Source organism: Squalius cephalus (genome assembly GCF_949319135.1).
Source record: "Squalius cephalus genome assembly, chromosome: 4".
NCBI classification, from domain to species: domain Eukaryota; kingdom Metazoa; phylum Chordata; class Actinopteri; order Cypriniformes; family Leuciscidae; genus Squalius; species Squalius cephalus.
Window position 1 is genome coordinate 45,517,605 of NC_137125.1, and position 26,283 is coordinate 45,543,887.

The window sequence follows — 26,283 nt, forward strand, 5'->3', positions numbered from 1 at the left end:
TTTGTTTTATAACTGATGAATTTTGCAACATCAACACTGCCATTGAACTGAATTGAATCTAACAGGAGCTGAATAGATGTCTTCTGTAGAGCTGCTAAAATGAATTGAACTAATTTCATAATTGATTAACTTTATTGAACTGAACTGAATCAACACTGAACTGATTTGAGCTAATGACACTATTATCTTCTATAGAGCTGCTTATAGATGAATTTAACTGAACTAGTTTTATAATTGATTAACTTCACACAGTTATTGAACTGAATCAACACTGAACTGACTTGAGCTCAATAATGACACTTGTCTTCTATAGAGCTGCTTATAGATGAATTGAACTGAACTAATTTCATAACTGATGAACTTTACACATTTATTGAACTGAATCAACACTGAACTGATTTGAGCTGAATAATGACACTATTGTCTTCTATAGAGTTGCTTTACAGCAAAATTTGAATTTGTCTGATATTTAGTGAAGTTTGTTATATTGATCGTTATTTTGCTGTTTGTATGAAGCGCTATATAAATGGTGACTTGTCTCGACTTGAACATGAAACCTGTTGAAAAACAGTCATTTTTGCGATTCCGCTCGGTGCCACTAACGATGCATAATTTCAAAAGTGCAGCACCAGCGCTCCATGATCTTGTATATAAACTTCAGAGAGGCAGCAAAGGTAGAAGGATGTTGTAAAGAGAGTAGCCGAGCTTTATGTGTGCAGAAAGAGGAGCTAATCAGCGCAGAGCGCTCGGCCTATCACTCTCTCCTCTCCCATTGTTACTGGCCTCGCTGGCCTGTGCTGAGCTTCTTAGTTGGTAATTATGTCAGCTCCAGCCTAAATGATTTATTATTTATTTTGCCAGACTGCAGCCTGAGAGACAGCTGCCCCTGGAGTGGTCATTAATGTGCTATCTGGCCGGGCAGGGCGTAGCTCCTATGATCCTGACCCAATCTCAGATCCTAATCCAAGGAGGAAGGAGGCTGCAGGCCAGGATTTGGCGGCCCAGCTATCTCACTCTCTATAATTGATAGGTTCTAGGCGATTATACGCTTCACGTGATTAAGATCTATAACGATGTATTGATCGGACTGCACTGGGATTCGACCAGGGGGTGTGAGACATCCACGACTACCCGCTCCGCCCTCCTTCCCCTCCAACCGATGGTTTGACATTTCGATATCTGACATTAGATAAAAGCACGCGAGTGTGTATCTGTACGTGTGTGTCTTTTCCTCCCCGTACGGCGAACCTGCAGATGAAAGGGACGAATGTTGTTTGAGTTTATGAGTACATACATATTTACAGTGTGCGCGCGGAAACATGCACATCTATCAATCCGGGGATCAGAAGAGGAGCTGGATTGGATTTTGAAGGTTAGGCTGAGAAGCCTGTGGGTGGGTGATTATTAATTATGATAGCTGTAGACTCAGATTTTATCCTGCAGTCGGAGACCTGTGGGACATCAGCTGAGCCGGGTTGGCTGACACTGAGACAATCAGGAACAGGATGATGTGGCACTTGATGGGAACGCAGTGGGGGAAAAAAGTGCCACTTTCATCTAAGACATCAGGAATGATTTGTAGTTCTAATACAGCATAAAAGTGTTTTTTTAGAGCAGAAACTCAGGTTATTGGCAAAATCTTATATTTGAAGCTGCTGCTTGCTAAGCTACAAGCTAATCAAGGAGTTAAAATATGGCTGAGCTACACTTTAAAACTCAAGTTATGCAAAAATTAGCTATATACGTTGAAGCTATTTAACTTTTAGGATCTGAAATCAGGGTGACGGCATCTATGTCAAAAAGTATAAACGGAAGCATTTAACTAAATATGTCACCTGTAAAAAAGTGATGCAAGGACATAAATGGTTTGAAGAATCGTTTATTTGATTGGCGCATCTTATCAGTGAATTGTTTGTTTGCGTGAATCATTTGAATGATCTGATTCACTAAAAATGAATTGGACTTGCAAAAATGAGATAATGGAGCATTTAAAAAAGTATGATTTATTTTATGTGTTCTTTAAGCCTAAACCATTTATCATCGCTAAACTTTTTTCAATTACTACCAATCAATAATAATAGTTAATTTAGTAGCCTTGCTACTTTTGTTTTAATTATCTAGCTACTCCTCAAATGGACTACTTCATAAAGTAATTGTGAAATATGACATTTTTGTCTAGTGAAAAGTCAACATGTAACTGAATGTGTCGTTGCCCAACATTTTATTTAAATATGTTTTAATAAGTTAATTGATAAATTAATATTCACCAATAAATATAATTAATAAAATTAGTTATAAAATTATAAACGGCAGCATTTAAATAAATATTTCACTTAAATGGTTAGAATAATCGCTTGTTCAGTTGGAGAATCTTTTATTTGATCAGTGAATCGTTTGTTTTCATGAATCATGTGAACAAACTGACACACTAAAATGATTCCTCCCACTATTAAAAAGCGCATACATGATGTGACCAAAAATTCAGCAATGTACTGTGTTTTCTTAATCGCTAAACTGTTCAAACTAAAAGCAGCTTGTAATTAAAGTGAATAAAGTTAATTTAGTAGCATTGCTACTTTTGTTTTAATTAGCCACTCCCTAAATTGAGAAATCATTTCTCAATGATATGTAAAACATTTTTGTCAAATGAAAAGATTCAGGAAAAATCAAATGTACGTATAACTGTAAATGACTTGCCAATTACCCAAAGCTCAATCTTTTGATGAGCTAAGCTCAGTTCAAGATGGAGCTTTTCAACTGACTCTTTGGCTATCAACAAGCTTCCCTGCTGTCGATTTACCATGCGAGAATCCATCCCTCTTGGTAATAAACAGAGTGCAGAAGGGAAACAGAGCGAGAGTGGGGAAATTAAAGAAAAGCAGACAGAAGCATTTCTAGCTCATTCCTGCATTATGGCGCATTTCCATTTTTTTTGCCTCAGCCTTAATCTCCATTGAATGACTGTCATCGCCCTCCGGCGGTAATTAGGAACGGACTCTGGACAACAACAGACAAGTCGGCCTAGCTTGTCTCAAGCAGCAAATTACCTTTAGCTTATGGTAAGCAATATTCCGTGCCAGGCAACTTTTACTGCTGATTAGCAATTAGCCCAAACTACCGGCAGCCGAAGAGCTAATGTTTAATTTGGTCTGCTAATGATAGACTCCCATCTAGTGAGCGCAAGCTGGGAGAGCGAACTCAGGGGAGGGGGCTGGGTGTAGAAACGTATGGATTTCTTCTTAATTCCTTTTCATTTACAACCTGACAGGCCCGCAGGTAGTAAGGAAATTTCTTAGCGATTAGTAATGGCTGCCCCCTCAAAGTGGCGAATGAATGTTAATGCTTCTCTTCAAGGCCTTCGCCCGAAAAATACACACTCCTGAGGCCAAGTAATAGTGTTTTCTTTCACAAGCACAAAATTGCATTAAAAAAAAGGTGACGGTGAAGAAATTAGGTGCGCAGCGTGACCAAAAGAACATGGACGAATCCTGCTAATTGCTAAAAGGTGCATAAAATCATGCATTCAACTGCTTAGACAAACATTTCAGATCCTAAAGAAATTTAAACCTGGAGTGAAACAGCTCGACCTGGACTGCACTAAAACCAAACCTGAAACCTTTTGGGATGAATTGGAACCGCTAATGCTAGTCATACCCCATATCAAAGGTACACAAGTGAGAACTCTCGTTGGCTGCTAAATACCTTGTTTTCCGTAAAGAGGCTGTGTGTTTGTTTGCAAACATGAGCAAGTGGTGTCAGCGGGGGCTTCAAAGCATCCCTTAAGACCCTGCTAATCATTCTCATGTAACCGAGCACACACTTGTGGGCTGGACCCGCCAAATCAGGTGGACTAGCTACAGCACTCACTCAAGGCAAGTTCAGCGTAGATGCTTGTTAAGAATGTGCAATGGTTACCGTGGGAATTATCCCATCCCTCGAGGCTAGGGAGTTCTCTGCGCTAATGAACGGCAAGGATGAGGCTCGTTATCCTCCTCTGTCTGTCTGATATTCAGCCACAGTGTCTCATCTCACACGCGCCTCTCTAGTAAAGATGGAGGAAAGTTGGTGGATTTCGCTCTCACGTGGACCGGCGCTTCGAGATATATCCCCTGTGGTATACGGTTAGACTGAGATGATATTTCTCAATCTATCTATCTATCTATCTATCTATCTATCTGTCTATCTGTCTGTCTGTCTGTCTGTCTGTCTCATCCATCCATCCATCCATCCATCCATCCATCCATCCATCCATCCATCCATCCATCCATCCATCCATCCATCCATCCATCCATCCATCCATCCATCCATCCATCCATCCATCCATCCATCCATCCATCCATCCATCCATCCATCCAAAATATTTTCCAAATAAAACATTCTAATTCACTCTGGCAATTTTAAATATAAATTGCAAAAATAACACAATCTTCAAAAGCCTGGTTTTTAATTGTGAAGACAGATAATTTCTTGATAATATCACCCTCAATATTTTTTTCATACAGTGTAAATGTGTCTTTAGACACCAAAATGATGCCCGCCTACATATTTTAGGAAAGGTCCTCTTCAAAAAGTTTGAAAACCCCTTATGAGCGAACTGTACAATGAAACAAATTTTTTGTGTCTTATGAATTAAATATTGAAAGACCTACTGGTTTGTAGTAATTAGAGGTTGAGTAAATGATGATGTTTGATAGTTAAAAATAAGGATAAATGACATGAAGTTATTCTGGAATTAATAAATGGCAATCCTAGATTTGAGAAGCAAGTTTAAAAAAGAATAAAATAAAGTAGAAACACGGCAAACACAATCCTTCCCTTAGGGAGTGATGTTGTAAACTTCAGGTGCTTCATGCAGAGTTTGAAAAGAGAACAGGTTGTCCACGTTGACCAGTGTTGCATGTTGTTAGTTTGTTTACTTTTTGTTATTTCTTTCTAATTCTTCTTCCTCCCTTTCTTGTTCTTTTCATCAGACACAACCGAGATACAGGCAAGGTGTGGTTTTACTGCTTGGCAAGTTCAAAAGCAAAGGGATGTTTTCCTTTTCCTTTCCAAAGTCCACAAACCCAACTTTTTCAAATCTGTGTTTCTGATTTGTGCAAGCTCTTGGGAATGATGACAGCGGTGGAAAAGAAAAGGGGCCTGTTGAATCGAGTGGTGGGAGAGGTAGAGAGGGGCAGAGAGAGACTGAGGATTGAGAAGGAGAAAAAGAAAGGGAAAGAGAGAAAGCACTAGAACATGGAACTCTCTCACTCATCCTCTCTCTCTCTCTCTCTCTCTCTCTCTCTCTCTCTCTCTTTCATACACACACACACACACACACACACACAAAAACACAAAAAAGACTGACAGGCTGGAGCTTCAAAGCTTTAGCTTCTCTCTATCCTTCCTCTGGTGTGGAATTTCAATGCAGTAATTCATTTTTCATTGGGGGGTTGGGGAGGGCGAGGAGGTTGGGGCAGGAGGAGTGTGTATTCTTTCAATGATCCACTTCTGTTCCTCTTATAGTGCTGATGTGTTTTAGTAAACTATATGAACACAAATACAGCCATGCATACTGTAATCTGCAGCTAGTTTCCGCCACTCATTCAAAAATGTGACAAAGAAACCGTGATTTTGTTCATATTCGTTTGGCACAGAGAAAAAAACTTTAGGTTTCCTAGACTTTTACATTAAGATTAAAAGTTGTTAGAAATGCATGAGTGGCAACAGAATTTGTACAGTATGTAAGATGTGTCATGTTGTAGTTTGTTTGAGTTAATGGGCACCAATTTTATTTTATTTTAACAATCATTTAGCATTTTGCGGAAGTTTATTTTGAACCCTTCATCATAACCTGTACAAACATTTCATTTTACCATGAAAGTTTGTACTGTTAACATTAGTGCATTAGGTATCATGCACTGACAATAAACAATACTTTTACAACATTTATTAATTAAAAATTATATTTAAAAATTAAAATAAACAAACAACAGTGTATTACCATTAACCTAAAATAATGAATGGTATAAAAATTAACTCATTTTCATTAACTAATTTTAACACATTTAACCCTATAATGATACTTAATTTGGTGTAGAAACAATGGTAACACTTCAATAAAAGCCTTTACGTATAATTCATTAATAATGTACATTATAATAATGCTTTGTATCTTTTAAGAAATAATTGTAACCAAAGTTAAAATGCATTATAATATTTGCTGAATATATCTGAAATTGGTTGTTTGTCATGTTTTTTAATGCATTGTACTTTCTAAATGTGTGTTCAAGATAAGTATTATAATGTACTATAACTTTACGATTATTCATAAGTTCCATACAGTGCATTATAAGGTGCATTTACAAGGCATAATTAATGCGTTAGTAAGTAAAGTGATACCACGACGATTTTCACAAGATTACAAGAAATGGCAAGTAACACATTGAATTAACATGAAATTTTTAAGTATGTAAAACATTCTCCGATAATCTTAGTTTAACAACTTCGAAAAATATTTTTTACAATGTAGCTGAAAAATCCTCCAACAAACTTCTTAATCCTCCAGCTTGTGTCAGGCTGAAATCTCACTCTTAAACTTTTTTTTTTACAAAATGTAACCATCTCCATCACCCGGTTGGTGGCTGGCCATAGACACCTTTGAGCCACCATTATTTTATCTTAGCGTACTTAAAGGTCTGTAGGATCCACAAGCCTTTGAGGGTAAGTGGTGCCTCTAGTGGCACATCAAGGAGGTGAGAGGAGGCGAAGAGGTCAATGCTCAGGGGTACCTCGGCTATCTCGACCTCGTCCTGGGGTGCTGCCCATGAGGGACGTGTCAGCATGTTGCGCCTCTGATAAGGAAAGGTCAATCTGCTACCATCATCCCATGGCCCAAGGCCCGCTGAAAATACCAGAAGAGAAGTCAAAGAGCCGCAATGCATCTTATAATATCAAGTTTTCCTTTCTTCAGGCCCCAACAACGAAACCTCAAACCGTTTCCTCATATATTCCTTCAGCAAAATGCATCATTTTAAGATTCCCCTCCTTGAAGGGCACAATCACGCATAGGCTTCTTCTTTTCCAGCCCCCACCCCCCACCCCACCCCCGAACCATCTCACTCTGTTATTTCTGATTAGCTGTAAACGAGCAAATATTTTCCCAGTGTTCGCCAGGTTAGATCCCCATTTAATTAAACTGGCTCATTATGTCGCTCTCTGATTAGTGGAGGGGAATCAATTATTCAATTCACAAACATGGGCCGCAGGAGCTGGAGGTGCACAAAGAGCTGCTCATTTAATTCCAAGGACACTAATTAGCTACAAAGCAAAGCTGCAACTTTCCGTCTCTCTCCATCCCCCCCCCCCCCACCCTGCTTCCTCAATTACCGCAAACGTAGGACACTGGGTGTGAGGGGCGGGGAGGAGGGCTGAAGCAGACGAGAAGAGGAGAGCATGATGGGAAACGTAGGTGGGGCGGGTCAAAGCGTTCCTTATTTGGCAGGATTCCTGTCTTGTTAGCGGGGTCGAGATGTTGCGGACGGCAGTGTTATTTGCTGATATGTAGATCGGAGGGAGAGCTAAGCATCCAGGAAACGACCCGAGGGATTTCCAGCAGCTTCAAACTCAAAGGCCTGCCACTTTTGTTCTCCGCAATCAAACGGCAGGCAATTATCCGAATTATTGACAGCAGATTTCTCATTTCAACTGCAAATTAAGGCTATCAATAAAGCTTTCTGATGCAAAAGTGACTAATTAACCAACGGAGTGGAGCTCTGAAGCTGCGTTGTAAAAAGAAGAAAAAAACTCCAGTCGGTAGCACGTAGTGGAAACACAGGGGAACTAATTAGTTTAATTATCAAAACAGCTAATTAAAATTACACAGTTGCCTAATTAGTTCTGTGCTTCTTGCTGTCTCTCTCTCTCTCTCCCTGTCTCTCTTATTTCCTCTTTGCCCTCTCACTCTTTAATTGACAGGTTTAAGTTAAATATAAAACAGTAGGAGAGAGAGAGGAAAAAGACGAAGAGAAAACACGTATGGTGGGGTACCGAGAGTTTAACGCATTATCTCGGATGATGCCGTCTGCTCAAGTGGCAGCTATACGGAGCTGCAAAATAAATGAATTTCATCCAAGCAATCCTACTAAATTCTCTTTGATGTGAATACATTTATCCTCCTCTTGTTATCCTGACTAAAAACAAAATGAGATAAAACTTGCCATTCTGTAAAAGACAAATTTAAAGTCAACAAAATTAGAGTTTCGTCATAGCTTTCATCTATATGCTAATCTACTCCTAAACGTTGACTAAATTCACTATATATTTATTTTTCTCTTTCAGGAAGATGCAGCAGTGATGACTCATCCTGCACTACACAGAATTTTGTCCAATCAGATGCTCTCTTGAGGGAGAATGCCCCTCCCCACTAATACCAAATGCCAGCGACTAGTAAGTAGTAAATCATGGCAGTGATGTGGCTATTTAAAAAACAGAGCTGATCCGTTCAATATGTCCCGTCCAAAATTCCTGTTCCAACAGGAAATATGTCTACACAGTAAACATGAAATGGCTTGACATGTGCCGTTTTAAGTCAACATGACTTAAAATGGACAGGTTTCAGTTTTATTTGCTGTATTGTTGATGATTTAAAAATATTGGTTCTTCAAAACATAATAGCCTTCTCCGCCTCTGAATGGATTAAATCCAAGCTTTCTGTTCGAAAATATTTTACATTACAAAAGTAAAATGGGGTAACACTTTATTTTACAGTGTCCTTGTTACATGTTACATGTACTTACCATAGTAATAACAGTAAATTATGCATAATTACATGCAACTAACCCTAAACCAAATCCTAATCCTACCCTAACCCTATGTAGTTGCTTAATGTTACTCAGTACTTAAATATATGATTACACTGTAACAATGACACCTTAAAATAAAGTGTAACCAAATGGATTACTTGTAACTACCATTTCATTTTGAGTGAGAAGTCTATTTTGAGATGGAAAGTGGAGCATAAATACTGGTAATAAATAGGAGAATGAAAGCAAAAGTGGCCATTTCCTTTCTGTTTGCATTTGTGTGGATGTGTGAACAACATAATGACTGATATACATGATGGACATCACAATTTACAATCCAGTGTACTGCAGGTGAAAAATGTAACTGCTGAAAATTCTTGATGCAACCATCCTTGATTGTCTTTTCCCAAACAGCAAACATGATGGTAGAAGAAAGGCAAAACTAAGATATGTTTGTAAGTAAACTTTATTTCAATGGTTCACTTAAGACATTTTACTAACTAAGTAACTTTGCAACTACATGCCAACTTATTCTACTCACCCGAACCCTAACCTAACAGTCTACTACAGTCTACTGATACTCTAATGAGAGTTAGTTGACATGTAGTTGACTTAACTTGTAGATATTAAAATGTCTAAAGTGGACCATTGAAAGAAAGTGTAACCTGTTTGGGTATAAAAACATGTTGAGGGGTTTGCATCATGATAAAAAGCACCAGTGGCAGGCCCCTTTCATTGTTTGGGGTGTCTCTGTGTATCAGATCGGCCTCTGAACATGCAAATGGACCGGAGGGCCCGTCTTCCCACCTGGCTCCTTTTGGCCATGCTGGTATTTTTAGCAACGCTAATCAGGCAGCTTATTATTTCTCGAGTTCACAGAAACTTTGAACTCCAGACTCCCTCTGCCTAAAAGATTCATGAAGGCCGCGGCATCGGGGGACCTGCTTAAGTTTGCAGTGGGGTCAGAGATCGACGTTATCCCTTCGGCAAGCGCAGAAAAACAAATTGCATATGTTAAGGGCATGTCTGGTACATAGTGTATTGTTCAATTCACAGTTTCTTTTCCCAGTGTCTGTCTTACACCTTAAGCTAGTTTTTAGGCTATACAGGCTTTACAGAGCTAACAAAACATTTCTGTAAATAAGGGTAATATGACGACCCCCAAAACGTCTGTATTGGGCTATTTGGTTGACCTACAAAATCTTGAGTCAACCGATAGTTATATAAACATATTGAGTAACTGTTTATACCACATAGAACAGATACAGGTTTTACCTCAATGACATTTTTCAAATTATTTATGTATTATAGCATTTATTAATATTTTGAATTAGCTATTTTTATATTTCCAGTTTTCATTGTATTTTTTATTAGTTTGTTTATTATTTTAGCTCTAATTAATTTTTATTTCACTTTTAGTCATTTTAGTACTTTAACTTTATTTTAGTTAGTTGCCAAAGCAACATAATTTTGAAGTTGAAGTTATATAAAGTTGAAGTTTTCCATCCAATTTTTATATTGTATTTTATTTCAGCTTTAATTTGAATAGTTTTAGCTGACAATAGCAATACAGATTTGGTCAGAAGATAAATGAAAACCAATGACGTTTAATCATGTCATTGACGTCCAACCGGATGTGTACAAAGGTGACGTATTTGATTTCTAAAGTTACAGCGGAGGGTTTTCAGTAAATAGTCATTTAAATTTTCATCTGTTTCTCACACATCCTTAGCGTATGATTTCAGAAGACACATCCACACACAAATATATTCCCTTTTATGTTTATTTTTCCTTTCATTTTTGAAATCATTATGAACTGTTGTTGGAAATGAGCTGAAAATGAATCAAAATATTTTCGTTTGTGTTCCACAGATTAAATATCATCATACGGGTCTGAAATACCATGCAGGTGAATAAATAATGACAGATTTTTAGATTTTAGATTTCTGTGTGAACCATTCCTTTATAATAATTACGCTAATTTCCATTCTGTTGTCATTTGTAAGAAACTCTGAAGTGAATTCTTTAGCGCACTTGTAAACCAAGGGGACTTTATTAGAGCGTGAGTGAATATGAAAGGTGTTCCAAAGTGAAGGCGTTTGTGTATAAAATGCAATCTCGGTCCGGTCAGCCAGCAGGGGGATGCATGTAGATTGCAGGGTGAATTGCCTGCAAAGCTGCTGTCCGATTTGAATTGTCAATGCGTCGCCGTTCCATTTGACTCATACAGAGACCACTTTGGCTCAGATAGTGCAAAGACAGATTCCATCAGGTCCTTATCTGTTACAACCTGCATTGCTTGCAATTGGATTCAATAGCGGCCAATAATAGAGTTATTTTTTTAAACATTAGGATACCTGTTTTTTTTTTGCACTGGTCAGCAGCAGGGTGTGTAGGGATGAGAAAAAGGATATAAAAGGGAACCTTATTCTACCTTGTTTTTTTCCCCACCTCCTGCTGTCCGATGCCATGAATAGTGTATTATTCCGATCATTTTTCTGACTTTCAGGAAGAAAAAGTAATTTTATCTGGTAAAGGATATATTTTTTTCTTTCAGCCAGCCCATCCCAAGAGTGGTGTGCATTGTGCCGAGCTGAAGAAATCTCATCACTGTATTGATACATCACAAAAGCCAAGCGCAATCATCGTCTGTGAGAGATCCTCTGAGACCAATTTAGGACCCCACAGACTTTGACCATAACATTTAAATCAGCAAAACGGACTAATTTAGTGTTGGCTATGATAGTTCTGAATACAATTATTGCACCCTCAACATGGCAGAATTCATTAAAATAGCCATATAACTGATATCAGTGTTAGTCCAATTTTTCTATAATTTCCTCACTCTAAAATAATTGGACCTAGATCTCGTTTTAAGGCCATGGGAGAACTTTGATGGGACTCATTTGCTATAAGGGTGTCTTTTTCAAACAAGACATTAATTAAGTGAGAATATCTGTTCTGCAATACTCTGCCTTATATTTCTTTGACAGCTTTTAAGGAATTAAAGGAACAGTTCACTCAAAGAAAAAAGTAATTATTTATTCACCTTAATGACGTTCTGGACCAACCTATATAACTTTTATTTCTTCCGTGGTACAAAAAGTGCATATTTTGAAGACTCATGCAGCTTTTTTACTATACAACATATGATAGCTTTGTTTGAGGAACTGGCTGATATTGAAGTCATTATTCCCTGCTAATCTTCTTCTCCAGTGAGCTGATAACTCAAGATTCACTGTGACTGAATCATTAGTCGACACACTGAGTCAGGAGGTTGAACTTCATGTTTTGGAATTTATTCTCATTATATAATGGGCCCTATCATACACATGGCGCAATGTGTGTTTTGCTAGTTTCAGCCCGACGCAGTTATCATTTTAACGTCCTGCGCCGCGTTGTTTAAATAGCAAAACTAGCTTTAACCTCGCGCATGAGCAGATCTGTTTCCTCGCTAGTGAAGTGTTCAGTTTTTCTGCTTGTAAATTCCGCCATGTAAATAGCGAATCTGCCATGGCGCGAACGCAACTGGCTTTTAAAGGGAATGGGAGATGAGACTCTGATTGGTTCATTGCATGTTACGCCCAAAATACACCCATTACTCATTAAGAGAATAGGAACAACCCTTTTAGACCATGCACTGTGCGCGCTGTCCATTTTTCCCATCGTTAAAGCTACACTGTGTAGGATTTTCTCCCATCTAGCGGTGAAATTGTATATGACTACCAACTGAATATTATTTGCTAGCCCCTCCCATTCCGAGGGCGTTTTAACTCCTACGGTGGCCGTATTATTTCAAATCTGCCGGCAGTCGCGAGTAATCTCCCCCTCGCTTTTATCACGGTGCCACTGAGTGTAAAAACACGAAAGGCAAAGCTTGAATTTCCAGGTATGTCCCTCTTTGGCTAATGTATTTTCAAGATGGAGGCGAAACATGGCTTCCGCCATTCGAGCGACTTGCTCACATGTATTCTAAATGGCAGATTCTACGCTTACGAGAATATTTGATTAGTTGGTAGAAGTAATTACACATTAATGAGCACATATAATTTTGAAAGAACAAAGTGTTTTTTGCTAAGAATCAACTTAAAAAATTACACAGTGTAGCTTTAAACTAGCAAAAGTGGATTCGGACATGCTCTAAGTGCACTTGCGCCGTGCGCTTTATACCATGCACTTAGATCGTTAAAATAGGACCCTATGACTTTAATGTTATAATTCTATGACATCATTCTTGTAATTGGACTTTTTGTCTCAAAATGTCATTCTCATTGTTTTTTTTTCTCCTTCAAATATTACTACTTTAATCTCATGGTGCTACAACGTTATTCCTGTAATGTTGACTCTTTTCACAAAATATTACTCCTTCAATGTCATATTGCCACAATTTTTCTCAAAATATATTATCTTATATTCAAAGTATTACTAGTTTAATGTCAGTATGCTTAACTTAATTTAATTTTAACATAATTTCTCAGTGTTAATTCTTTAATGTTAATATTTGACTTTATTCACGTCAAAGTTCGGTAAAAGTTATGACTTTATTCTCAAAATTTCAAAGTTTCAATATGGCTATTCTTGTAATTTTGACTTTTGTTCTCAAAGTATTACTACTTTAATGTTAATATTTGGCTTTATTCTAAAAGTCCTATTTCAAAGCCGCTTTATTCTCAAAATGTAGAATTGAAAAGAAATGGTCAAAATTATATTTCATTGTAAAAGAGCTGTGTGGTAATTATTTTTAAAAAATCAACTGGAAAATTCCATGGGTTTGGAAAAATAAATAAAAACAGAACTGTCGTCTTTCAGTGAATTATTCCTTCAAAATTGGACATTAAAATCTATTTTTGAGGTTTCCCATGCGTATTCCCTTGAGTAAATGTAATATGAAGTTCTCCAAACATATCATTATGAGTCGTAGTGGTACTATTCCCAGTTTCTTAGCGTGCTAAGAAACGATAAAAGCAAGTCTCAATTTGCCTTCATGTTAAAAGTTCAAGTCAAATATTCATCCTTTGCCTGAATCACATTACGTTTTTTTTGTCCTCTAGAGTCGAGCGTGTTGGTATCAAGTCAAACAATGTGTGCATCTGCTCAAAGAGTCAGAATAAGATGGGTGAAACTCTTTAAGAAAAGCCTTTTTTGATTGCTTCAGATGCAGACGTTCGTCTCTTGGAACAGAACAGAGCTGTCACAAACTCCATCTTATTTACATTTTCTTTTTTTCCCACCCCACACACACACGCCGCACTGTTCCAGAAACGCAAAAGGGAAGGAGCCCAAAAAAAGAGTGTCTTTCAATGCCAAGGTGCCAGGGCCTTCTTTTTAAGCCGTAAATGTTCTGACGCAGGAGAAGAGAAGGCGATAATGAGAGCTGAGCTCCTTTCCAAGACATCCGTATTGTTTTAATTGTTCGAGCCACATAACGGAAGAGAAGCGAAAGTCTCTGAGCTGCAGCGCCAACATTTAAAAAAAGAACAAACCTGGCTTTTTCCAATGCGTTGGAGCAATTATGTACAAACCCTGTAATTATGCATATCTTTTTGAAACATGTAAAGCTGTATGGAAATGAGTCTGGGCCGATTTAACTCCACACCACGCACCCCCCACCAGCAGCACATTGTTTGATATTTCAGAGAGTTTTGGAGAAGTAATGGGGACTTTAAGTCAAGGTTTTGCGCGAGAGTATGTGAACGTGGGTGTGAGCGCGCTGAGCTAAAAGGGGAAGCTTTAGGCCGTTTATTGCGGGGAAACGGTGAGAAATTGCTACAAAAACACACCCTGTGTGAAACTCCTTCCCTTCCTCCTGCCTCGTTGTCGCTTCCCCTCCTCCTTCGCGCGTGAGGTCCCACCCTTAATTAAGCCTGCTGGGGTTTAAAAGTGTTGAATCTCGTTTAAAGACCATCTCAGCACATTTAGAGGACCGTGCGGGTGCACGCGCTCACATGGTAATCAGGCCATCCGCTGGTATTTGAGTGGAAATCTTATTTTCAGACAGATCCCCCCCCCCCACACACACACACACACACATACACAAAAACACACTTGTTTTCCCAGTGATTTCTGAAAAGATGCGGCGTGTCTGGAGATGAGAAAGCCGGACCGATTGTTCCCGGCTGTAAGTGAGAATATCTCTGCTCAGCACCTCTGTTTCGTGCAATTACCACTTGTTAATCCTTTCAGAAAGAAATTCAATTACTTTTATCAAGGTTATTTCATACATGATAGACAGAGCTGATGCGAGGGTGCAATGAAAGCGGTGCGTTTTGTGTTTCTGGCCAAATAATTGAGCTACGCTTGCTCTTCCAGGAGAATGGTCTTCCCAGAACCACGACAAAGCGACTTGTAACAGCTCTATGAACAACCAATAATGGGGACATTATTCTGGTTCACCGGGAGCTAAGCACCTGTTACTGCTCTTCAACGAAGAACCAACACTGACATTTAAAATGTTCATTTTCAACATTGATAACAGCTTATTGGCAGGAGTCTGTGCCGGTAAACCGACCAAGGCTCTTTAAATGCACGCAAAGTGGCGAGATTAAAATCAAATAGGTGTTTAGGTTTTCTTCCTCCGCCGTTTTTTCATTCCCTTCTTTTTCTGCTTGACTTATCTGCATTCGTTCCTCTAGACCCTCTCTCAGGAAGAGCAGTGGAATCTGGGTTGCTCCCCCCCCCCCCTCCCTTCCGCACCAATTACCCCTGGATGGATTTTTTTTGGAGTGAAGCCGGATAATTGTGTAATTATCTGGGTGAAATAGGAAGTCTAATGTGTTAAAGTGGGATTTTTTTTTAAGCCAGTGGTGTAGAAGGAGTATGGCAGGACCAACCTGCCAGAGAGGTGGACGCTCAACCAAATTGATAAGTGAAGAGATAAGTCCCACTTGGCTGAAGTATAGTATGACCACCAATTCCACTTTGGAGAAGGCAGAGAGACCCAGAAATTGATTTGATTTTTTCTTTTTTTTTTTTTTGAGTGGAATAAATCAACATAGGCGAATCAAGTGGCATTCAAGTGTTTGGGGGTCCAATTATTGTTTTATTAGTATTATTGTTTTGTACATGTACATAGAATATTAATAAAATAATACCGGTGCCAGATAGGTGTCCCACTGACTTTAATAAAGGGCAAAGATCAATGATGATTGGTCAACAGGCCCTAAACACATCATTTTGGGTCCCGCCCAGACAATGTGCTTCACTGGGAGTCAATTATGAGAGCATCATGAACTCTTTTTGAATTGGAAAAAGCATCTGATTAGTTTATTGGACATTGGGATTTCAATCAGTGTATTTTTGTCCCAATATGATGATTGGAAAAGGTTTTAAATGGGTGAAACAAACAGCTAGTAATGAAGTTGATGATGCACATGAGGCGCATGATTCATAAAGTAATATCCTTGCATCAGTTGTGCATTAAACTGTGGAACCTGACTCGGTTTTACTTTATTGTGTACATTAAATGGTGATCACCTTAAATATCCAAATCGGAGTAATATACTGTAGCAATAACATTCAGATTATCCTCTTGGCTCCACTGCCTTTGATGCCATGTTTTAATCAATGAATAAAATGAACTAACTACTGGAATTCCAAGGTGGTCTGTTCCCATTTAACTTGCACAATATTACATTGACCCTAAACCGCTTTTCTTCACACGTGATTTCACATTGGCAGATCTCAGATCTTTGCTCCAAGACAAAGCTGCTGGTAAACAGCAACTTGTGAAAATGAGGGTTTGGAGGGAAGAGAAACAACACAATGAAAATTCAGGGGAAAAGCAACATGAGATATGTTGTCTCCTTCAGCGGTTGTTAGGAAATAAATTGCTTTTGAAAGTAGAAATGTTTACCTCAATTGAGAGACGTTTTATGCCCTTGACAGGAAATTATTTCACAGCTTCTCTTGCGGTTGCTCTTTCCAATGGTCATGTTTTCTTAACCTTACAAAATAACTTGGCCTCTACATTCACCTCGAGTATAAACACTTATTCTGTGTTTTGAGGCCTCTCTCAACGGGTACCTTAACTAATTTCTTTCTTCTATGGAGAAACTGCCGCGATAGAATGGATGGAAAAGAGGCGTGCTGCTATTCTGACTACTCCCCATATTTGCCCTTTGTGTTGAGTATGTAGCAAGTGGCAGAAAGGAAATCGAATGTAGAATTGCACTGACAGTCAAAAATTGAACTTTTTTTTGCTCTTTAAATTTGTATTAAAAGTATGCACCTTGCTCACATAATATTGCAGTTGTTGTTAGCAAAACAAATCATATGAACTGTACAATTGAGAGTAAAATTTGTTTATGGCTGTTAATGTAGGCAGGGTTGGCCCATTGTTGGCTTCCAGACAATTTAGAACTTATCACTTCAATTTAATTGAGTATGTGGCAGAACTTTGGGAACAGACGGAGCATATAAAATGAAATCTGAAGGTACATCAGAATGGCCATTCTGTGTTAGTCTGCAGCTAATGATCAATTTTCGGAACATGTTTTCATCTGAATACCATTTGAAGAGTTTTGCAAACTTGAACAAACAGATTGTGACAATAATGACAATCATTACAGTCACTATACGTATGCATGCATGTATGCATGTATACCTGTATGTATACATGTATACAGTACCTGTATGTATGCATGTATGTATGCATGTACAGTATACCTGTATGTATGCATGTATATGCTGCCGATTTAAAAAATGAACTAATTGATCGCATATTTTTCTGTATTTTCTGCGATTAATCCCACTTAACATAAAATGTATTATATTAATTAGAAATTAATATAGAAACAACACAAAGACAGTGTATTTTAAATAATTGAAAGGAATCTTCATGTACAATGAATGAAGGCCAGTGTCACAGATGCCAGACTACTACTGATGTCTTGATGAATATACTGTTTTGATGAATATAGTTATGACACCAACATTTTTCATACCAGTCAAATTTTTCCATACTCTATTCCAATTTGTATACCACAACCAACAAGAACTACTATGTCAAGTTCAAACATTTTAAAAGACAAGTAAACAGTCAGTAATAAAGTAATAAAGAACAAATTACAAAAATAAATTGCAAAAATAAATATAATAGAACAAAGATACAAATAAAATTGTCAATGCTTTCAGGTAGATTTTCAGTTAGGTCTAACAGTAGTATTTAAGTAAGAAATACTACAGGTATTGAAAACAGTAATCAAATGTAAAATAACTCTGCATAGTCTTCACTGCATGAGTTAAAAACAGATTAATACTTATTATAGCTACAAAAAATATTCAGTCAAGAGCCAAGAATTTTGTTGCTTGATTATAATTAATGACAGACTGCAGAAGGATTATTATGCTGTCACCTGACGCACATCCAATTTTCTCTTTACGTTAATTTCAAACTTTTCAATTTTGAAAACAATTTTGTGTGGTTTTGTCTGTTCAAACACTATAGGACGCAAAAGAGAACCCAATGCATTACTGGCATGCTTGTTTCGGGTCAGTGCCTCTTCACAGACAGCGCACCATGCTGAATTGAGTTATATTTTGCTTCTTACACACGAATGGTTTAAAAGCACTTGAATGAATGATTGGCTGATCATAGGATAGGCTTTCATGCATACTATCTTCAGTCAGCCACTTTCTCTCACTTCGCAAAGCTGTTGAATGTTGAACCCATATAGCATGATCATATACTTTAACGCTAGGGCCCTGTGTACAGCTGACCCTCTTTCGGTCCTCACTGTAGCAATGAGCTGTAAAAGCATGCTAAACAGATAATATATACACTCACCTAAAGGATTATTAGGAACACCATACTAATACTGTGTTTGACCTCCTTTCGCCTTCAGAACTGCCTTAATTCTACGTGGCATTGATTCAACAAGGTGCTGAAAGCATTCTTTAGAAATGTTGGCCCATATTGATAGGATAGCATCTTGCAGTTGATGGAGATTTGTGGGATGCACATCCAGGGCACGAAGCTCCCGTTCCACCACATCCCAAAGATGCTCTATTGGGTTGAGATCTGGTGACTGTGGGGGCCATTTTAGTACAGTGAACTCATTGTCATGTTCAAGAAACCAATTTGAAATGATTCGAGCTTTGTGACATGGTGCATTATCCTGCTGGAAGTAGCCATCAGAGGATGGGTACATGGTGGTCATAAAGGGATGGACATGGTCAGAAACAATGCTCAGGTAGGCCGTGGCATTTAAACGATGCCCAATTGGCACTAAGGGGCCTAAAGTGTGCCAAGAAAACATCCCCCACACCATTACACCACCAGCCTGCACAGTGGTAACAAGGCATGATGGATCCATGTTCTCATTCTGTTTACGCCAAATTCTGACTCTACCATCTGAATGTCTTCAACTGTCCAATTTTGGTGAGCTCGTGCAAATTGTAGCCTCTTTTTCCTATTTGTAGTGGAGATGAGTGGTACCCGGTGGGGTCTTCTGCTGTTGTAGCCCATCCGCCTCAAGGTTGTGCGTGTTGTGGCTTCACAAATGCTTTGCTGCATACCTCGGTTGTAACGAGTGGTTATTTCAGTCAAAGTTGCTCTTCTATCAGCTTGAATCAGTCGGCCCATTCCCCTCTGACCTCTAGCATCAACAAGGCATTTTCGCCCACAGGACTGCCACATACTGGATGTTTTTCCCTTTTCACACCATTCTTTGTAAACCCTAGAAATGGTTTTGCATGAAAATCCCAGTAACTGAGCATTTGTGAAATACTCAGACCGGCCCGTCTGGCACCAACAACCATGCCACGCTCAAAATTGCTTAAATCACCTTTCTTTCCCATTCTGACATTCAGTTTGGAGTTCAGGAGATTGTCTTGACCAGGACCACACCCCTAAATACATTGAAGCAACTGCCATGTGATTGGTTGATTAGATAATTGCATTAATGAGAAATTGAACAGGTGTTCCTAATAATCCTTTAGGTGAGTGTATAGCCTATCAGTGAATTATTCACTCAACTGATTTGTTCAAAAACACTGATCCATTTAGTGAACGTGACTGTCTTCATGATTTGTTCAGGAGCAAAATATTTATTTTAGTAACTAAACAAGTGACTGCCTTTATTAGCAAGTCAATGAATCATTTGCTCAGCTGATTCATTTAGAAATTCAGATTCTTTCAGAAACGCCATTAGTACTGAATGTTGTTCCGAGTTTTACAGCAGTTACTACACTGGCTTTGGTTTACTTTCTGCAGTATTTAGGCAACTGTCAATGTTGTGTCTAAAATGCAAGTTACTCAACATTAACTTAATGAATGACACATTTGTGAATGCCACATAGTGGAACAGATCATCCATGTAGATTGCATCACTTGTATTTGCTTTTGATGTGACACTTGCGTCCGATGTTATTGACCTTTGTTTTTGTATATTCTTTTCTTGTAATACTGCTGTAATGGTTCTCATATTGTACATCTGACTTGTTATGAAAGGCACAGGCAAAATGCTTTTCTGTCAAATGTTGATAGTTCAAAATTAATAAATGAGTCACACCTGGGAATCGAGGTTTCATCAAATTTCACTTAAAGAGGCAACATCTATTAGCACCTCACACTTTAGCAGGCAGAATTTTAAACAAACAACGTGCTCCATTAAACAAGTTAATGCTTTTACGGTTCAAACATTCAATTTTACTGCGTATACCAGCGCAACCTCTTTTGAGAGCGATGGCACCATAGTTTATCGAGCACCTCTCAACCACAAACACAGGTAAACAAAAACACAATGGCACTCCAACCAAAGGGCCCTGTGTACAGCTGACCCTCTCTTGGTCCTCACTGTAGCATGTTCTGTTTACAATGAGCCGTAAAAGCAACAAATGATGCTAAATTGGGCACAAATGGATCTGGATTGTACTAAAAAGTTGAATGTGGACCTCTTACACTATAGTGCTGCTGCCATTACAGCAACAGGGAGACAAAGTTAACAAAGTCTGACATTTTAATTTAATTTAAAAATTTAAAATAACATACTTCAAATATTTCAATAGTGGTCTCAAACCTTTGGACCTCTTAGTGTTTTACTGTGATCTTACGTTTAATGCACCTGAAACAAAATTCCCAACTTTAAAACTTGGAATCTAGATTAATGCCACTGCAAAGCACCTTTTGACAACATCACCAATAATGTTGATTGAATAGTGATGATGACTGTCATAAAGGCTACGGTTGTCTGATCAAGTTACTGCATTCCAACTAACGACGACAACTGCAGGGAAAAAAAGAATTGACGATAGCTAATTAGCAAATCCATAATGTTTCCCTCCTTTTAAGCATCTCCCTCGAGGGTGTTTTGAATCATTATGCAAATGATGTTGTCAAATGTCAATTAGTGCAGGAAGAAACTCTCATGATTTATTATTTTCAAGAGTACTTTTGCAGAGGGAAACTTCTCCCACTAGTCATCAAAGGAAATGAAAGATGAGATATATGTGTGGGACGAGCGCATGCACGCGAGTGTCTCTCTCACACACTGCGGGGAGCGAAAACCTTCATTTGTAGGCAAAGGACAAGGGAACGCTTAAGTGGTCCACTCGGGGGCCGCACCAAACAGACCTTTGACATACGCCATTGTTTCAATTGGCAAGGGTTTAAACACAAGGACTCTACATTTTCGGCTTTTTTTAATTCGTTGCAGATGTTGCAATTAATGTCACAGACAAAAGATACTTTTTTGATGTGCCGTAATTACGAACAAGGACATAAACGCATCAGGAGAGCTTCTGTTTGACAGTTGAAGGATCCTCTTAATTTTTGTGTTTTTTGTTCCCTGACGTGTTTCGTTGGCTTGACAAGAGTTTCGCTTCCAAAACTATTCACGGCCCCTGGTGAAGGGCATTTCTTAGCAGCAGTGCAATTACCTAATAAATCAACCAATAAAAGACAATGTCAGGTGTCAATTAGGTTTTATAATTGAATAATTATTGGGTAAAGAGAGTCAAGGTAGGGTGATTAAGGCAGTGGTTCGCCAAATGTCAAAAAGCAATTGAAATGAATTACACAACTCTAAAACGACTCCCACGATTAGCTAGCAATAAAGCCTTGCTCCGTTTACTTTGTTTAGCAAAGCTTTCCTCTTTGGTTTTTCTCCCTGAACTCTTGCACTTTCTCTGCTCAGTCTCATCACTCAAAGGCTCTGGCTTTTGCAAAGTGGAGTTTAAAGGTTTCATTGCAATGCCTTAATTAACCAAGGCGTCTGTGCCCATAAACAGAGTTAAAGACTACATTATTATTGAGGAATACGGTCAGTTCATTTTGTAATGCACCTGCAACCATTTTAGTGCTATGATTCGCAATATTGTGACAACACATGGGCTTGATCTACTGTAAAATGCATGTTATAGATCGCCCTAATTGAGGGCTGCTTGGAGATTATCTGAAAAAAGTACAGGGCTTCTTTTTCAAAACCCAATTAGAGATCACATCAGGGTTGTTAGGTGAATTATTTATTCATTATCCAGAGGTGCATTTAATGGGGCAAACTCATTTAGATGCTCATTATCAATCTTGGCAACAGATCATATTATTTGGACGTTTTGATCTTTCTGAAGCACAACCGTGTACAGAATGAAGGTGGAGCTCTATGAAAAAACACCAACAACATGCCAGATCCTGCCTTTGATTAAACATTGAGGATTGGCCTCTTGCAGAGAACAGAGTCATTGACGGTTCAGCAGACTTTCTTTGGACTTGGCTCCAGGGGCGTGGCTACATGTGGGCAGTATATATATATATATATATATATATATATATGTGTGTGTGTATATATATATATATATATATATATATATATATATATATATATATATATATATATATATATATATATATATATGTATGTATGTATGTATATATGTATATGTATAAAAAATATGTGTGTGTGTATTCACAGTTTAAAAGTTTACATTGACAGTTTAAAAATGACATTATAGACAACTAATCGTACTCCAACTTCAGATTTGTACCGAAAAAGAAAATACACCACAAAAGGAAACTTTAAAATTGGGGTTATGAGTGGATTTTGATTGGCAGCATATGCTAAACATCAAGGTTGGAATTAATAAGAACATGCTGATTCATGTTTGTCATAGATCTGTTAAGTCTAGAGGGATAGGGTCCATGCATAAACCGTGTCCCATTTTGATAAGAAGTACAAGAACAGAATGAATATATAAATGAGAGGTTTGCTTTCCAGACGCGCGTCTTCATGGGTAATCTAGCTATATTTTCTTCATATTTGCATAACAAGGCATTACAATGTCACTTTTAAGAGCTTACCCACATGCATGTGTTAAAAGTTTTACATGAAACATAAAATGCTCAAAGTAAGATATTTCTAAGTGGTGTCTCTGAGAGAGTTAGCACTACTTTTAGTGATATTCAGGACTAGATTGGCTACGTGTATGCTGTCATCTTAGTCTGTTATTCCTCTATATCTGTAAATAAGCATAATTATACGACTGTGATCAATTTTCATTCGAAAAACTATGGTAATGTGAAAATGAAATTTTCATAGAATTAATTATGCTACAGGTGAAGAGTAAAGTATACAAAATGTGAATAATATTTTTTTGTGATTGTGATTTTTTGCTTGTGGTAGTTGGTTTACACAACCCATTTTAGTTTCATAATTTGATGCATTTCCAATTTAAACTGGACGGTTAACATAAGGCTTGATTTTATTCACCAGGAATCTGAAAGTTTTAAACTTTTTGATTTTGATCTTGATTTTGATCACATGCTTTCAAGGTGACTAGTGCACTATATTCCAATTCTTCTGAAGCCATTTGATAGCTTTGTGTAATAAACACAAATAACTCATCTGCTGCAGCTCTCAAATCAACTATGGTGACTTATAGTGAAATGTGGTGATTAGTTCACACCGCACCGACAATCGCAGACAAACGCAGAAAACCACCAGATTACAGCATGTCACAGACATTGCATGACCTGACAAGTGCTGATTCAACATTTTCAATAGGTGAATACCAGCTTCGAGAGACGCAGACAGGAGTAACACACTGATCCGACAAAACCCAAGGAAGTGTCTGTTTCCGTCTGTCAGTACACTGTGAACTGGCCTTATGTTGACTTGTATCTAGGAAGTTTAACTGTCGTCCATGAGATGAAGAATACCAACTCTAACTATAACCAATTAAACCAAACTAGATCTTTATTACTGTATGTCTTTCATTTCACTGAAAAACTTTTCAAGATAGCTTTTAATGAGAGCTCCTCTCTTCCTCCTTTCCATTCGGTGTGTGCCGTTAGTGAGCTCTATCAAGTGGTATAAATCTTTAATTTTCGAGATCAGCATTAATGGCCGAAACAGCCTAAGATCTCGGCTCGGCTTCTGCCTTTCATCCTCTCCGCTGGTGGAATTCCGCAGGGGGCTGCGCTCAATCGTTTGCTCCCCTAAGTACACAAAATTAGCTGCTTATCTGTTGATCTCCGTACATGATCCCTATGAAATCCTTTCTGTGTGTCCAAGGCTACAGCCTTCACAAGAGCCTGTAGGACCCTCCTTGGACTCTGTTTCTCTTGTGCTCGTCCTCTCTCTCGCTCTCTCACTCTATTTCGCTTTCGTGGCCCACAGAGGGGAAACTAAGCCTAATTAAATTGCTCTCAAAGACAATGAGGACCAGGCTTCTACCTCTTATGCCTCCCCTGTCACTTCCAGGGGCTTCAGGCAGACCTTAAGCCCTGGTCTTTTACCAAGCTGCTTGGAGGGATTTCACAAAAATTGAATTGTCATTCACATCCGTTTGCCTTAGCGTAATACATTCCGATGCCAGTAAACGGGTGTGCGGAATGTGCTAGAGAAAGTTAGAGGCTTCCGGGTAGTTTACGGCTGAGTTAAGTTGTTTGCTACATCTTTGAGGTCCGGTTCAATACCATTCCAGATCTTTCGGAGCCCCATCCCAGCATCTGCTCTTCCACAAATGGGCTCCTTAATCTCGCAGTATTTGGCCCCGTTAATGAGCGCCGGCTGTGGAATTAAGCTTTCCTCTGCCCGTTAATGCTGTCTGCGAGAGCCCGAGAGTGACTGTAGGCCTCGTTAGTGCTGCTTGCTCACTATTGATTGTGCCGGGCCACTAGGGGCTCCCTACCTGCAGTTGACTTTGTACTTCTCCAGGAGTTGTAAGGGCCTGCCGAACAACAGGGACTACGCACATCTCAAACAAGGTCTATGAAAAGCCTATCAATTAGGCTTTGAAGGTCAAGCAAACTCTCTCTGTGCCTCCTTCTGCAGTTCTGTCTTTTTCTTTCTCACTCTCTCTCTCTCTCTCTCTCTCTCTCTCTCTCTCTCGCTCTCCCCTGGCTTGACTTGCTCATCTTGAGCTGGCACTATCTCCAATGCTCTCTCACTTGCATCGCTCTCTCCAAAATACATCTGAAGACTCCATTCAATTAAATATCTCTCGGCTCCAGCTGCTCCCTAAGTGAAAGGTCAAGCAAGTCCAGGAGGCTAAAAGAGAAAGGCTTGGCTTCTTCTGAAAGCTCCCCTCCCTTATTCCCTCCACCTCCCAACAAAGCCTCCCCCAAGCCTGGGCTCTCTCTTAATGATCCCCACTGGTCAATCCCTAACTAGCGATGACAGTTCCCCCCAGAAGCACCACTGTGGATGGGAGCCGATCGATCAGTTGGAGCGAAAAAAATACACATAATGATAACCCGCAGACATAATGTCAAGCCCTTGTGCTGTCCCAATTGGTTGACATTCAGGTGGATAGAGGGGAGGGCCAAGTGCCGAGACATCAAAAGAGAGGTGCAGCGGTGCGCTTCTCTACGCCAAGTGAGGTCTGTTAACCCCTCTCTCGCATGACCTCTAATTACCCGAGAAGTGCCCTGAGGGAGTGTAAATGGGATGGCCATCAACTTGGAGTGACCCGCATGCCGTCGCCTTCAAAACAAACACCAGTAATACTCATTACTAGAGCAGTAATCCAGCTATACAGGTCTAGTAACAGGGTGGACTTTGTCCTTTTGTGAAGTGGTAACCATTTAGTGGTTCGCAAACTTTTCAGGCCTAGTAACACCTCTGACTAAATGAGATGATACTAGTTCCACCAAGTCAAAACCGTCTTCCCCAGGGGTTGAATTGGTCTGCTTGTCACTCCAATTCATCCATACTATGCTCCAGAGCAGTGTTTGATCCAAAAAGTGCTATATATAGGCTACTGTAAGTAAATTTGAAGTGAACTGAAATCTATATGAAAATCCATAGCATTTTATTGTGTTATATTTTATTATATATTTTCATTTTATACTTTTACACTTATACTATACTTTTACTATACTTTATACTTACACCTAGTTTTGTTCACCCTATTTGCAAAATGTATTTCTCTCTTTTCAGAAAATCTTCTTGAACACATGCTTACGGACTTTGACTGTATTACAATATTATTATTATTTTCATATTGTTATTACTGCTAAAACAATGTCTTTAAAACTGAGCATCTAATATGTTTTAAGAGCAAA

General features: G+C 38.7%; 1 protein-coding gene across 2 annotated transcripts in view; it reads left to right on the forward strand.

Moving 5' to 3' along the window:
* Positions 1 to 26,283, forward strand: part of LOC307157797 (uncharacterized protein) — a 66,729-nt gene that overhangs the window by 33,069 nt on the left and 7,377 nt on the right. The window contains exons 5-6 of one of the 2 annotated variants that reach the window (XM_079869750.1): positions 8,320 to 8,427; positions 11,341 to 11,544. In XM_079869750.1, the coding sequence (XP_079725876.1) occupies positions 8,320 to 8,408 (89 nt within the window). In that variant the 3' untranslated portion in view covers positions 8,409 to 8,427; positions 11,341 to 11,544. Of the gene's footprint in view, positions 1 to 8,319; positions 8,428 to 11,340; positions 11,545 to 26,283 lie in introns of those variants that run through there. The other variant, XR_013821076.1, reaches the window with a different exon arrangement.